The 15071-nt window shown below is 38.2% G+C and overlaps 2 protein-coding genes across 4 annotated transcripts; both read left to right on the top strand.

The window, feature by feature from the left end:
- The first annotated feature begins 5237 nt into the window (after positions 1 to 5237).
- On the top strand, positions 5238 to 6937 carry LOC149380083 (stamen-specific protein FIL1-like). The gene is made up of 2 exons (XM_089604101.1): positions 5238 to 5256; positions 6680 to 6937. The coding sequence occupies exon 2, from the start codon at positions 6707 to 6709 to the stop codon at positions 6935 to 6937; it is 231 nt and encodes a 76-aa protein (XP_089460227.1). The 5' UTR covers positions 5238 to 5256; positions 6680 to 6706.
- A 2535-nt stretch (positions 6938 to 9472) lies between these two features.
- Positions 9473 to 14826, top strand: IQD24 (IQ-domain 24). 3 transcript variants are annotated; one of them, XM_089602810.1, is made up of 6 exons: positions 9473 to 10124; positions 10416 to 10523; positions 11998 to 12319; positions 13321 to 13500; positions 13679 to 13756; positions 13912 to 14826. In XM_089602810.1, the coding sequence occupies exons 3-6, from the start codon at positions 12023 to 12025 to the stop codon at positions 14515 to 14517; spliced, it is 1161 nt and encodes a 386-aa protein (XP_089458936.1). In that variant the 5' UTR covers positions 9473 to 10124; positions 10416 to 10523; positions 11998 to 12022; the 3' UTR covers positions 14518 to 14826. The 3 variants fall into 3 exon arrangements, with proteins under 3 accessions (XP_089458936.1, XP_089458935.1, XP_089458934.1); XM_089602809.1 differs by having other exon boundaries at positions 10401 to 10523; XM_089602808.1 differs by having other exon boundaries at positions 10393 to 10523.
- The last annotated feature ends 245 nt before the right edge of the window (positions 14827 to 15071 follow it).

Here is a 15071-nt window from a genome sequence, read left to right as displayed (position 1 = left end):
TCGGGACACCCCCCATCTCCTTCGAAGAACTCCACGAAAAGCTCATCAATCACGAACTCTCCGTCAATGCTTCTCATCAGCCCTTATCGGGCCCCGCTTCTGCCTTGACAGCGCAGACTCGCTCCCCGAAATCGAAAGCTCGTTCCTTCTCACCGACTCAGTCCTGGACGTCTCAGCCGTCGTCCGGGTCCGCCATCCGCATCAATGAAGCCCTTCAAGGATCGGTGTCAGTGGTGCAAAAATGTAGGTCATGTTTTGACTCAGTGTCCTACATTTCGACACCAACATCCATCAATCTCAGTCCTGAACTCTGCCCGTTTTCCTGTTCAGCCGTCTCCTCCGCAAGCCCATGCCTTGGCCACCAACCCATCTCATCAAAGCTGGCTAGTTGACAGCGGTGCGACCCTCCATGTCACACACGACCTCAACAATCTGGCCCTCCACTCTCCGTACACTGGTCCTGACGAGCTGTTTCTGGGTAACGGTTCAGGTTTAAGCATTTCTCACTCTGGAACTCTTAAGCTTGATGATTTTTCATTCTCCGATGTTCTACATGTGCCATCTGTGAGCAAAAATATTATCTCTGTTTCTCAGTTTACAAAACACCAAAAATATGCCATTGTGTTCTTACATGACTCTTTTCTTGTGAAGGAAATCAAAACGGGGCAAATAATCCTTAAGGGTCCTTGTGTCAATGGGGTTTACGTCTGGCCATCTTCTCCTCCATCTGCTCACACTCTTCATTTATCACCCTCAACAACTTGGCATCATAGACTCGGCCATCCATCCTCTTCCACTTTTAAATTTATCCAACAACATTTTTCTTTAGGAAATTCCAATTTTCTACAATCAGATTATACTTCTTGTCAAATAAACAAAAGTCACAAGCTTCCGTTTCATGACTCAAGTCTTCAATCTCATTATCCTTTAGAAATTATTTTCTCTGATGTGTGGACTTCTCCTGTTTTATCTCATGATGGTCTTCGATATTATTGCATTTTTGTTGATCATTATACTAGATATACTTGGCTTTATCCGTTGAAACGCAAGTCTGATACACAATCTGTTTTTATTAAATATAAAATCTTGTTGAAACATTCTTCAACCGCAAAATTAAAATTTTTTAGACTGACAATGGCGGTGACAATGATATGATATCGTTTGAACGTTTTTAGCATTTTATTTATGCTATTGGAGTTAGATAATTATTTACAATTATTAACAAATATTTATAATTATTAATGTTTTTTAGTTTTATGCTTAAGTTTTCATATGATTATAGCCCTATCTAAAATCCAAATCACAAAAATACACGTACATTCCATATCATCTAACACGCCCAACTCATCAACAACAACCCAACAATAAAAAAATAAAAATAAAAATAAAAATAAAAACCATATATTAACAACCTCCCTGTTAACCCAAAAAAAAAACTCACAAACCCAATGGCAACATTCCACAAACCCTCACAACCACCATCGTCAATAACAAAACCAACAAACAAACTGATCTCTCTCCTTCTCCTCCTACCTCCTCGGCTCTCGCCGGAGCCGCCCCGCCACCACAACCCTCCTCACCTCCCGCCACGTGCCATGCAACGAAAACAACGAGACCAGCTCATCACCATTTCCCACGTGCGACGCCAGGGTGTACGGCGAGCACACGCCGTGCGAGGACGCGAGGCTGTCCCTGCGGTTCAGCCGCGACAGGCTGGTGTACCGCGAGCGCCACTGCCCGCCGCCTGCGGAGGCGCTCCGGTGCCGGATTCCGCCGCCGCACGGCTACCGCGCGCCGTTCCGGTGGCCCCTCAGCCGCGACCTGGCCTGGTTCGCCAACGTGCCCCACCGCGAGCTCACCGTCGAGAAGGCCGTCCAGAACTGGATCAGGTTCGACGGCGACCGGTTCAGATTCCCCGGCGGTGGGACCATGTTCCCCGACGGAGTCGACGCTTATATCGACGATATCGCCCGTCTCATCGAACTCTCCTCCGTTCGGACCGCCGTTGATACAGGCTGTGGGGTGAGTTCTCCGAAAAGTTGAAGAGGATAGAGAGAAACATATTTATAGGCGTCGAGCATGGAGATAAACCATGCGAATTATTGTGATATAGGCTTAGTATTGTATTAGTGGAAAGCTGAGTCAGCATAATTATTGTTATAACTGTTAGTTAGGTCAGTTAAGAGAGATGATCAGGTTGTTATACGTTGTACTGAGTCAAGGAGGAAGAGTACGAATAAAGCTTTTTGGCGGCAGAATTGACGCCAAAGACGGTGATCGGGTTTAGGAAAATTGGCGGGCGATTTTGGATTCAGAGCTTATAGGATCGACTGGAGCGTAAATGACGCCGAGGATGATGAGAGAAAGTAGAGGCCTGGGAGGTGCAAAGAGGAAGAAGAAAAGAGTATGGCAGTTTCGATGCGAAAGTAAACTAAAGACTTTGCTAGTTTCTACATCTAGAAAATGAAACTTCTCTCTGTATATTTTATATTAGTTTTATATATTTTTTTAAAGGATTATATAGCTAAATGGCCACACAAATTATAACCAATTTGGATTTGGTCACCATTTGATTAATTTCGTGTAAATAGCCAGTCTAATTTATTTACACGCTCAAAAATACCATATAACCCTTTACATGTTCCCGTCCAAAACATTAATGAAATAAAAAAACATTTAAATCAGGATATTAGATAATAACTGTCCCTGTAATCGAGGAGCATCAGAAGAAAATAGGAATCACGCAAACCCAGAAAATAATCCTTTTTTTATGTAAAAAAAACAAGTCTTTTCTATTTACGAAATCATCCAATTTTCAAACAAAATAAGGTAAATTAAAAGAGAAACCTCAAAACCGCAGTCACCTTTCCTTGTCAAACAAACACAACTCTTTGATGTTCTGGTTCTCTACATCAGAAAAGCGAAGGCTCTTTTGTTCTCTACATTCGAATCGAGAGCGAACACGATCCTCACGCTCCCGCTCCCGCTGCAGCAGGAGATCTTGCTCGCCTAGTTCAACCGCTTCTTGAACTCCGGCGAAGACTGTCCCAACATCCAGAGAGGCTTCGAGGTTTGGTGGCGCAGATCCTTCTGGAGACGCGGTGCCCGTCCCGAGCTGACGTCTCTGCGCATCATGGCCGCAACAATTGAAAACTGGGTTTTTTTTTTTTAATTAAACCCGAGTTTTCTTTTCTTCGTATTATGTTGTATTATGTCATAGGTAAGAAAAGTAGGGATTCCAGGGGATTTAGATTCTTTTACTCTTTGATTTCACTGTTAGGTCTGTGCCTTTTGCTTGTTTAGATCTGGTATTAGGGTTTTGATGCTGTTTAGATTTTGTTTCTAAAAGATTATTCTATATTATTATTTTTTTATTTTTACTTCATCGGGTTTGTTTCCAGTTCTAAGATTTTTGCTGTGTTAATCGGCAATCTGACAGTAGACGGTATAGTTTCTGCTGGATTATTGACAACTTAGTACATTTCAAATTTCAAATTAAAACTGCCCAATTTAAAAATGAAAGCGCAATTAATAAGGGCAATTCAGTAAAAGAAATTCGGTTAATATTATGCCACATAGGCGTATTGACTATTAACAAAAAATTAACCAAATGTTGGCTAAAACACAATTACCAATGTTAATGAGGCTTATATGGTCAATTTTTTGTTTTTTAAATGTATCACTAATTTTTAACTACTAAATTAATTCAATTACCGTGAAAAAGGCCACAAATAACTATAAAAAAATTTACATAACAATATAACTATATTGCATAATTTACTACAATAACCACATAACTATATTCCAAACCCTCATGGCCGGCCCTGACCTAAGGCGGGCAAGGCTTGTGCCTTGGGCCCCAAATTGGGTTGGAAAAAAAAAATTATTTTACACTTTTTGACTATTTTTAAGAAAATTTACATTTTTTATCTTAAAAATTTACACTTTTGACCTATTTTCTAAAAAATTTATATTTCTTACCCTGAAAATTTAAATTTTTCTTAGTATTATAGGGCCTAAAATATTGAATCGCCTAGAGTCCCGGTGAGTTTGGGCCGGCCCTGCAAACCCTATTTACAATTCTGCTGGCGATGAAACATTTTGTCCCTCTTGACAACATCCATGCTCGGCACGATGGCTAATTTGGCGAGTGACGTGGGCCACATGAAAGGATTCACGATGTTCTTCGGCCTGAAGGCATCGCCAGCAACGTTTAGAAGCGATTGCACGTACACGACTTGGGAGCTAAAATTCCATATCTCGGTCTTGCAGTAGAATGCAAAGCACTCGCAGTTATTTTCGGAGAGTTTGTACTCGCCGGTGAGGCTAGTTCCGGCGATGAGAAGATCCTCCGCCCGCTGGACCACCGCAGAGGGAGCGTCGCAGCCTCCGGTGCTGCAAGCTCCGGCCCTATCCAAGAAGCATCGCGAAGAGGACACGCCGTAGTTGAAGAGGCTCAGCCCGTGGCCGCGGGAGAAGCAATCCAGGCACGTCTTGATCACTCCTTTGTGCTTTCTCTTGTCGTAGCCGCAGATTTGACACGGCGGTCGTGTCGATTCAGACGATGATGATGAAAATGAGGATGACGATCTGTCTCCTTCCTCTGACGTTCTGCTGAAGTGAATCACTCTGTCGTTTCCTACGTAAATCCCTGCATGCATGCATGATGTGTTATGGCCAATGAGTGTTGTCTTCGTGTGATGGATGAGAGGATATAAATATAGCAGAAATGATAATCATTATCGGCTCAGCGAGATCATTGATGTGAGATATGTGTAGCCCCACTTGACAAATGAGTCTCACCTCTTATCTCACATAAGTTGTGATCAGCTGACTGATGATATGAATTTGGATTCTCTAAATATAATATGAGTACTGACCATGGTGGGAATATGCATGGAGTTTTCTATAGCTGTAAATGTGATCCCCGATTCGGAGCTCGCTTCTCTTGATTTTGTTGGAGTGGAGGAATAATAACGATGACATCTCTTCTTCTTCTCTTCTTCTTCTTCTTCTTCTTCTTCTTCTTTCTTCTTCTTCTTCTTTCTTCTTCTTCTTCTTCTTCTTCTTCTTCTTCTTCTTCTTTGATATTTATTAGAAAAAGAGAAATCGGAAAAAGGACTGTTTTGGATTTTCTGAACTCGTATCTCATTGCTTATATATAGTAAAAAAGAATTCTTATTTCCATGGGAAGTTGGGAACGGTGATATTACACACAAGTTGCGGGAAGTTTGAACTCGGTCCTACAATTTAACGGTACGTTGGAAAAGTCCAAATCCTTTTAAGTTTGTTTTCTGAATATACGCGGGCTTTAATTATGTACTGCATATGGCAACTTGTGTATTATAATTTTAATTGCAACTTGTGTACTATGTGAAATTTATTGTTTATAAAACAAAAGTTTACATAAAAAACCGAACAATTGTAATAAATCTCTGCAGTTTATTACTCATATTGGTAATTTAATATCACATTTAATCAGTCAACAACGTTCTCACTTCGGTAATTTGACCTGGAAAGAGTAAACCGAACAAATACTTGAAATGTTGTTTGACCAAAACTAATGGACTTTTACAAAACACCCTTAACTCTTGCATATTATTATTATTTTTTTTGAGAAAGTATTGCATATTATAATAATAATAATAGTTATTATTATTATTACTATTATTAGTGTTATACATTTATTATTATTTATTACAAATGTTTTGGACTATAACCTGTCGAGTGCACCGAATCACCCATCTTTATTATGGGTTTTAGACCGCCCCAGCCCATATAGAAGGGTTTGGGCAGAGCCTAGGATATTGGCCCGTGCCCGCTCCAAGTACAGTTTAGGGTCAATTTACATTTTTAATATAAAAAATCCTTATGTATTTAAAAAATATGTTTTGAAACTTGAATAAAAATTTAGGAGAAATGGTGGCAAAAATACTCAAAATTTGCTGTATTCGATATCTATATATTCATTCTTTTTTTTTTCTTGGACAAAAATATCTCATGTTACAAATTTAGTTACGAGTAAATACTTTTGCCGTTAAAATTTATGTTTGAACTTAACAATGCAAGTAATTACGGCGCTACTAAATAGTAACATGTGATATTTTTGTCAAAGAAAAAAAGAATGAATACGTAAGTAGTGTTTTGTCTAAATATTGAATATTTTTGTCACTATTTCCCCATAATAATTTATTAATTTCTTAAATTTGTAATACAATTCATAAGTTAAAATACGGATTTTTATTGAAAAGTTTCCCCGTCCTCCCTCCTGTAATAATAATAATAATAATAATCAAACCAACCAACTTATTACAAGTACTGCAACTGAATAATTCACTCAACGCAGTGTAATTAATCACTCCTAAATTAAGCGCTCGTATGTGTCATTTCAGGACCCAAAAAAGAAAGGGCGTAAGAGGTGTGATTAATTATAATATTATTTACAAAAAAAAAAAAAGGGATATATCATATAGTATCCCTGTAATTACGTCCAACACAACATAACGATGAAGAACCCAAAACCTCCCCATTAGGTGAGCCATGCATATACACTACTAGTACTCTCCCATCAGCAAAACCACACTATAAAAGAAGAAGAATAGAAGAGAAGCATTATGATCAGCAACACAAAAACAAATCATCACTACTCACTCACTCACTCAATATGGCATCGGCGAAGCTGCTTGTTGTGGGGGCGGTGGCGGTGATGATGATGATGAGCGGGTTGGCGGAGGGACAAGGACAGGTGTGCTCGTCGCAGCTGAGCAACCTGAACGTGTGTGCGCAGTTTGTGGTGCCAGGGACGGCGAACCAACCAAACACGGAGTGCTGCGCGGCGTTGGGTTCGGTGGACCATCAATGCATCTGCAACACTCTCCAGATCGCCTCTCGCCTCCCTTCCCTCTGCAACCTCCCACAACTCTCTTGCCCTACCTAGCTATTATAACTAGTACCCTCTCTCTCTCTCTCTCTAGATGTATTTTGATTTATCATGTTCTAATTGTAAAATTAACAATTGATTGATAGCTATTTCTTGCACTACTCTTCTTTTTTTTTTCCTATCTATATTTGTTTATTTTGTTAGCTTTGATTTTTCGATTTTAATTGTAAAATTAACAATTGATAGCTAGTCTTTCAGTACTTTCGTTTAATTAGTTTTATTTATTTATTTATTTTGATAGCCAATTTTAATTATAAATTTAACAGTTGATAGCTATTTCTTCGGCGTTAGTTTTAATTTATTTTGATAGATTTGATTTATCAATTTTAATTATCTTATTAACAATTGGTAGCTATTTCTTTCAATACTTTTTTTTTTATTTATCTAACAAAATTTTAATTAGATCCTTTTTATTTTGATAGCGCTTTAATTTACCAATTTTAATTGTAAAACTAACAACTACTAGCTATTTCTTTCGGTAATTTTATTTCTATATGATTACATAATTATCAGTTTTTATTTATTTTGATATCTTTGATTTACGAATTTAAATTATAAAGCAAAGCTATTTCTTTAAGAACTTTTGATTTAATTAACAATCGATAGCTATTAAGTTTCTCTATAATAGCAAAAAAAATTAGTATAAAAATTAGAATATTTATGTTAGTCTTCTAAAATTGAATTATAATTTATAACTACTCCTTTTAGTATTATCATAATATTTTGGTATTTGGCTGTAAGGTTTGAATCGAGCTAGACTTTGCTCCTATGTATATTATGTATATAGGTTGAGATGTGTATTTGATATTTTTTTGTTGTTTATTTTCTATATTGCAGATCGATGCTAACTGACCAGGACGATATATGAAGATCGAGAGTAGTGCTGATTCGGTTGATGAAATAATGTGGAAGTATTAGCCATAAAATGTTATGTGTTGTTTTAGCTTTCTTTTTTAGTGTATGTATGTCTTCTCATCTCTTTGCTTCCTGCTAAAGGGAGTGGTGTGGAGAAAGACAAGAGACGTTATAAGGAATGGAAATGAAATAAAAACTTGGATTTTAATTATCTATATTGTTTGTGTTTAAAGAGTTTTGGAGGACTTGCCCTTGTTTATTTAAGCTGTAAATAATTTTTATGTCTAATTTTAAGTTTATCATCACATCAATATTGAAATTCAGTGTCTAGTTCTATACAAGTGTGCATAAAAATGTCAAAAAAGGTCGGGCCGGAGATTGAACCGTCCACTCTAAAAGTATCAAAATGGTCTGAGATGGTCGGATCGTCAAAAGGGTATGAAAGTCTATCACTATAAAAAATAAAAATAAAAAGGGGCTATTGATGTCAATTTCTAGTATGTGTCGTTTCTTAAGCTACATAGGACTTGTCGTTTTATTGGGTTATACGACGATCACCATTGGATATTTGTCAAAATTGTAGAAGTTTCCGAAAGTTGTAAAATAATTATATATATGCCCGCGATTCCGCGTAAACTTAGAAACTTCATATCAATGCTATTCACAGCTTGTCCAATGCAAAAATTAGAAGCAAGTACAGCAACTCCATAAACCCTAAACCCTGTTTCAGGCGACAATCTCCGACGGACCATAACTTCGTTGCTTGAAATCAGTAGACCTAATTTCCTCTTGCAATGATCAAAATCCCCGGTACTTCTTGTTCTGTCTAACTCTACTACTCTCTATCGCATAAGTGTTTACGTTTTTATTCTTGCTTGGGGGTTTTAGTGCTGTTAAAAATGAGGCTTAAAAATTTAATTCTCTGTAATACATTGTTTGTCCAATGGATACGAACCCTAGGTCCAATCGATTACTGTTCTTTATTGATGTATTGCTGTGGTTGAAGTGGCGATTTGAAATTTTGAATACAAATATTCTCCACTGGTTCGGAGTAAATAGTCTTGATTGTAATTTATTATTAATCTCTGGTATCGCTAAATACATGGACATAAATTTGCAAAGAATACATTGCATTTGAGAGACATCTATTTATAATGTTCAATCGTCATTTTAGTAACTAGTTTCCTTCTTCAAAAAAAGAAACTACATTTATTGAAATTTTAGTCACGGTGAAGTGAATTTGTTTACGGGCAAACAAAATTTGAAACCGCATTTCTTACATATTTGGTGATGTGTGAAACTTCTGCTCATTTACACTAGTTTATATGATGATTTAAGAAGTCTGAGATGAGATGGTTATCTAAATTTGCAGAGCAACGAAGGATCATTTTCCCTTTGTTCACAGATTATAGGGTGAAATCGTCCAAACAAGTGGTGATAATATGAAGTCTCTTATCCGAACTTTCATTGAGGCAATGTGTGAAAGAAAAACCAAATGCCACACTCACTGATCAAGTCGCAGCAATAACTTAGGCAGTCGTGTCGTAAAAGATACCGAGTCTTTTTGCGAGCTATTTTCCGAGCTGCGTTTATATATATATATATATATATATATATATATATATATATATATATATATATATATATATATCCTGAAAAATGGACTGCCTGGAATTCATTTTTCATCGACACGAAGGACTGCCTCGACCTGCTTCAGCTTCTTGAGCATTTCGAGATGGTGGTGCGACGAAATCGAAGCTAGCGATGGAATGAATGGTGTTTTGCGAGGGATTTTGAAAGTGTGTTTAAATGCTGATCCAAGTACAAAGTCGACACATTCCCTAGAATACACCAGTACAGTGAATTGTGAGAAGCTCTGAGTGTGTTGGTTTCCTATGCAGCCATGCACTCAGAGCTCTTGACCACAGAAATATATTGTAAAGAGATGGGGATAAAAAAAAATCGATAATAATTCTTCACGCAAGAGAACCCTGGAATGATTGTGGCATAATGCCAATGCAAGGATGTGTGTCGGATAGTTCTGAATCTGATGGAGCATTCTGGTTCGCCTCCAGATTTGATGAAAGGGGTTTGATAAGAAGATTCTCAGATTGTTATCTATAGCAGAACATGTGTGAACGCTTCTGAAAGTGACGGGATATACTTTTCTCGATGGAAATTTTACTGAGGCACAATATTGAGAATGGAACAACATTGCTTGTAGGCTCGAGGGCTATCATGGGTCGGATAATTACTCTTGGGGCCAGAACATACTTTCATGTGTTTTCTAGCTCTGCACCGGAATACATTTCATCCCAACCCACAACAGGTAAAATAACACTTCTTCAATGAATTGTTGTGAGTAACACTATAGATATTCAAGAATTATGATAAATAGTAGATAAGTTAAGAGGTTAATATAGAGCACTATACATTCCCATGACTTGCTTGTAATTCGACTGTGATTGCAGAATTCGCAGTTGAAATAAGTTTATTCCATTTCACTGTGATTTTGCAAACTGCAATTGGATTTCAGTTTTCAGGTTCATAACATCATTCTTGTTTCTCATGATTACCGGATCATCTTTGATGTTTAGATCTTCAGTACGAATTCTCGCAGGGGATGTACAAAGCAAACAAGGTCCAGAAGTTACACGTTCCAACAACGTAACCTTGCAATTGATACTAGCGAACACGATTCCCTAGCTAGTGCTCTCAGCTATTACAGGTACTACTTGGTCACTCTTCCACACTTAGTTATAACTCAAAATTACTACTCTCGTGTGCTTTTCCTCGATTTTTTTGTGCTGATTTCCGCATATTGTTCTGCGCTAACGTTTAATACGATATGCATACACGGAACAATATCAAATACTGCGCATCTGAGGCACGTTTTTTATTTTATTTTATTAAAATCTACTAAGCTCTTATCTAAGTCTTCTAGATTTATCGACTGAAAATGGATCTAGGTATCCAATATCCACACTCTGGCTTCTTTCTGCTTTCTTGATTAATCATATCTGCCATCATATTACCTTTTTTAAGATGTACATGTTATCAACTGATTAAAAGCAAATTCCTTATAAGTTTGGTAGTCTAAATACAAATCAATACATCATTAATCCTAGATATTATGAATAGTTTCCTCACAGAGAAATAGACAAGCACAACCACATTCTTAAGAGCCCCTATTCCCAATCCTTGCTCTAGTCAAGCTAGGACTAGCTTAGAGCTTATTTAGTTGGTCTAATACCACTCTAATCACAAAAACCATTGCACAAATTTGATATTGTTGCAAGAAAATCAATGGGCATGAACATAAGATGCGTCCTAATAGCCAAGAAAAATACCAAAAGAGTTGGTCCTGAATTGGAGTTTGGACTGCTGTGTCTCCATAAAAAATAAAAATAAAAAAATAAATAAAGATCTTTTGTACATCAGCATATGCATTCAATTTAAGCGGGTCCCACTTTAATACCAGCCTCACGATGTCACATAGATACTACTCTTCCTTCTATACTGACAAAGAAAAGGATGAACATCTTTTTTAATCTTTTTTACCTTTTTAACGATGAGGTTCTTTTCATTAACCATTAAGAGTTGGTTGGTAGATATAGCTTTCCCTTTGGAGGCATCTGTGAAAACTGAGCGAGATTTATGACTTGTAAATAGTGAAAGTATAGGTGATGCCATTGACGCATTGGTATGTGTAATTTTAGGTTTCATTTTTATAGTCTATGAACTTGTAGATGCTATTGTATTTGTATTATTATTATAATGATGATCGAAATCGTAGAGTTATTTTTCTCAGTTTTGTCTTAAAAAGTACTAGGAGAATCCCTTACCAATATGTAACACCAAACCATACAAAAGTCCACTGTTTTTAATGTTCACACGACAAAATATCTCACATCATCCTTGTCAATTTTTTTAGTAATGCTAGGCTAACAAACTATTTATTTACCATCAATTATAAAAAAAAGAACTCGAGTTTGAAAATGTGGAGCGCGTGAATCACACTCGCCTCGTAAAGTAAAGCGCGTGAAATGGAATGTGAGAACACGAACGAAAGTCCATAAAAATTCCACAATGTCCCAAAGCGTGGTTTATAGAGTTTAGAGAGAAAGAAAGACTTGAAAAGACTCTTTGCCTATCCAATCCATCTTCTTTCCTTTCTCTTCCTTTCTCGGTTGCTTTTGCAGCTCGAATTCCGCCAAGAAATGCCACATGGGCTTTCTCCGGCGACTATTCGGTTCGAAGAGGCCTAAGGACAAGAAGAAGCTGGGCTCCGCCGCCCAAGCCCCGTCCCACAACTCCTTCGGCTCGGCGTTGGATGCGAACAAGCACGCCATAGCCGTCGCCGCCGCCACCGCCGCCGTAGCCGAAGCCGCCCTCGCAGCCGCTCACGCCGCCGCCGAAGTCGTCCGCCTCACCAATGTCACCGGAGCCGCCGCCGGAACCTCCGTCGCCAGAAGCCGATATCTGGCCGCCCTAGTTATTCAGTCCGCTTTCCGTGGATATCTGGTAACCTCTCTTTCATTTAATTCTCTCTTTTACTTTAATTAATTAACTGATTTCATCTCTTTACTTTTGAAATTACAAAAAAAAAAAGAAGTAAATTATAGTTCGTTTTGTGATTCGTTTTGGGGGAAATAAATGAGCGCAACAGAGGTGAATGTGAATCGGGAAATAGTTCGGAGAAATGAAGGAAGGTTAAAAAAGTCAATAATTGCGCCGACACTTGTGGACGTGTGTCATTAACTGTCAGAAACAATCAGAGAGAAAAAAAGAAATTCATTCTGTGTTATTAAATATTATCCATTTCCATACCAGTTAAATTAAATAAATAAAAATTCTCCAAACTCATATTGTGTGACGTGTTGTTATTTGATTAGTTGGCTCTGGGATTTTTGTTTTTCATCCTCGACCACATTTTATTTATTTCATGCAGTTTAACATTATTTACTGGAGGAGGAATGGGCTTCACGGCCGAAAGTTTTGACTCGCCCCATACCCATTTTTCAATTTTACAGCTTGGCTTCATTTTTCCTCTTTCTTTATGATCTGTGTGTGTGTGTATTTTTTTAATCTAATCATCACTAACTAAAAAATGAATAAATAATTAGGGATTGTATTCATTACTGTGTTCAAATTCGAACATATAAACTCGGACCTTTTTCCACTTTGTCTGGTGTAAAGCGATCAAAGAATTAGTACTAAATGTCTAAGCAAGCTATGAGTGTTTTTTTTTCCTTCTTTTTAATGTATATTTAATTCATTCTTTGAACTTTAATGCCTTAGGTTCCATGGTCTTAATGATTTCAACCACAACATTCTGCGCCTTTATCAAAAAAGTCAATGCACCACAAAATTTTAAAAAATTAGCTGAATGTCTTTGGTGGGCTGTTTTTTTTTTTCAAATTTGTTTGGTAAATCAGTGTTGAGTTGTTACTTGGCTGTAATCACTGCAGAGATTACATTATAATTTTTTTTAAATTTCCGATTTCTGCGATTGAATTTTGCAGGCGAGGAGAGCGTTGAGAGCGCTGAAAGCACTAGTGAAGCTTCAAGCATTGGTGAGAGGCAATATTGTGAGGAAGCAAACCGCGGAGATGCTACGGCGAATGCAGACACTTGTCCGACTTCAGACCCGCGCTCGTTCCGGCCGATCCCACCACCGCTCCCATAAATCCGATCTTTATCCGGTAATGATAGTAATAATCAAATAGAGAAATCCGGTTGATTCGTCTTAGGACCACAGAGATGAAACTTATCACATAAATGTCACCATGTGTGTGGTCAAACTGTACCATTCTTTTTTTGTCTTTGGCATTTAAGTATCTGATTGCAATCTGCCCTCAAACTTGTGTGGACTTCTTGTAGTTCCCTGAAACCGCCGACAGAATCGGACGCCAATCGCGTGCGCTTCCCACCAAATTCGACGGGCCCGCCATCCTCAAGGTATTGATTCATTCACTTTTTTGGAAAATACTACCAATATCCCTTGAGCTTGTTCATCAAATTGCTCCAGAAATGGATAACATTGAATCCGAAATGGCAGTTCTAGATCATTAGTAAAGCAGCGACATTTATCTCTAAAACCCGATTTTTCTCAGAGGTGTGGCTCGAACGTGAGAGACTCGCGAAAGGTGGAGAAACCGAAGACGGGTTCGAACTGGCTCGACCGTTGGATGGAAGAGAGCGTGTGGCCTCCAAACAACAACAACAACAACAACAACGAGGACAAGATCCTCGAGGTCGACACCTGGCAGCCTCACCAACGGACGGTCCAGATGATGCCACGCAACGTCCTCGTCTCCGAACGCCACAACCCCAGCTTCGCCCACTTCGAATCACCGCAACCTCCCAAGCAGCAACAGAGAGACGAGAGCCCGAGGGCGTTTTCGGTATCGTCGTCGAGGCCGGGAAGCAGCTCCGGCGGCCGGAAAAGAGGAGGGGCGTTCACTCCGGCGAAGAGCGAGCGGGCGTGGGGCCAGTTTTACTGCCCGAGCTACATGGCGAACACGGAGTCATCGCGAGCCAAGGTCAGGTCTCAGAGCGCGCCGAGGCAGAGGCTCGACGAGCTCGAGAGGCGCAACGGGTCGAGCCAGAGGTCCGCTAACGCCTACTGGGACGGTTGGACTCATTCCGAACTCAGAAACAGCATTGTTTATCCGTCTTTTAACCACTTGGAGGAGCTCGGGAGTGCTAGCTTAAGATAATATTTTCATGTGTTCTGATGATTAATAAATGTGTCTTGTTTCTTTGTTTGTGGTTTTGAGCGCTGTCTCTCTATCTGCTACCATAAAGTTTAACTGCGGGTATAGGAGTGTTATGTAACTATTCTGGCATTTGGTTTTGAAGTGTAAAAAGTTTTTAGCTTGTGTGCGAGTTTTTTTTTTTTTTTTTTTTTTTTTTTGGGGTGTAATGCCTTACGATTTGTGTGTAATGAATCTGTGTTTTGACTTTTGTGGTGGTGTTTTCTGAACTTTTCCCCACGGCAAAAATGTGACGGGATAATTCTAAAGCTATGATGATTTGAATATTTTTTTTTTTATCAAAATTTATTAATTATTTCTAATTTCAAAACTATGCTATCAATAAACCAAGTTTTTTATTGACACTTTTGTCAATAAATACAATTATTTACGTTTATGAATAAATAATCATAATTTTGAAATTTTAAGTAATTAACAGATCTTAGTAAAAAAAAAAAAATTATTGAATGATGATAATTTTGGTATAATCTCAAATATGACCCCATGAGGGAGAACTT

Source organism: Urtica dioica, chromosome 12 (genome assembly GCF_054948205.1).
Source record: "Urtica dioica subsp. dioica isolate 48M chromosome 12, U.dioica_male_clone48M_v1_H2, whole genome shotgun sequence".
Taxonomy (NCBI): domain Eukaryota; kingdom Viridiplantae; phylum Streptophyta; class Magnoliopsida; order Rosales; family Urticaceae; genus Urtica; species Urtica dioica.
This window is presented reverse-complemented; position numbering and strand designations above follow the sequence as displayed.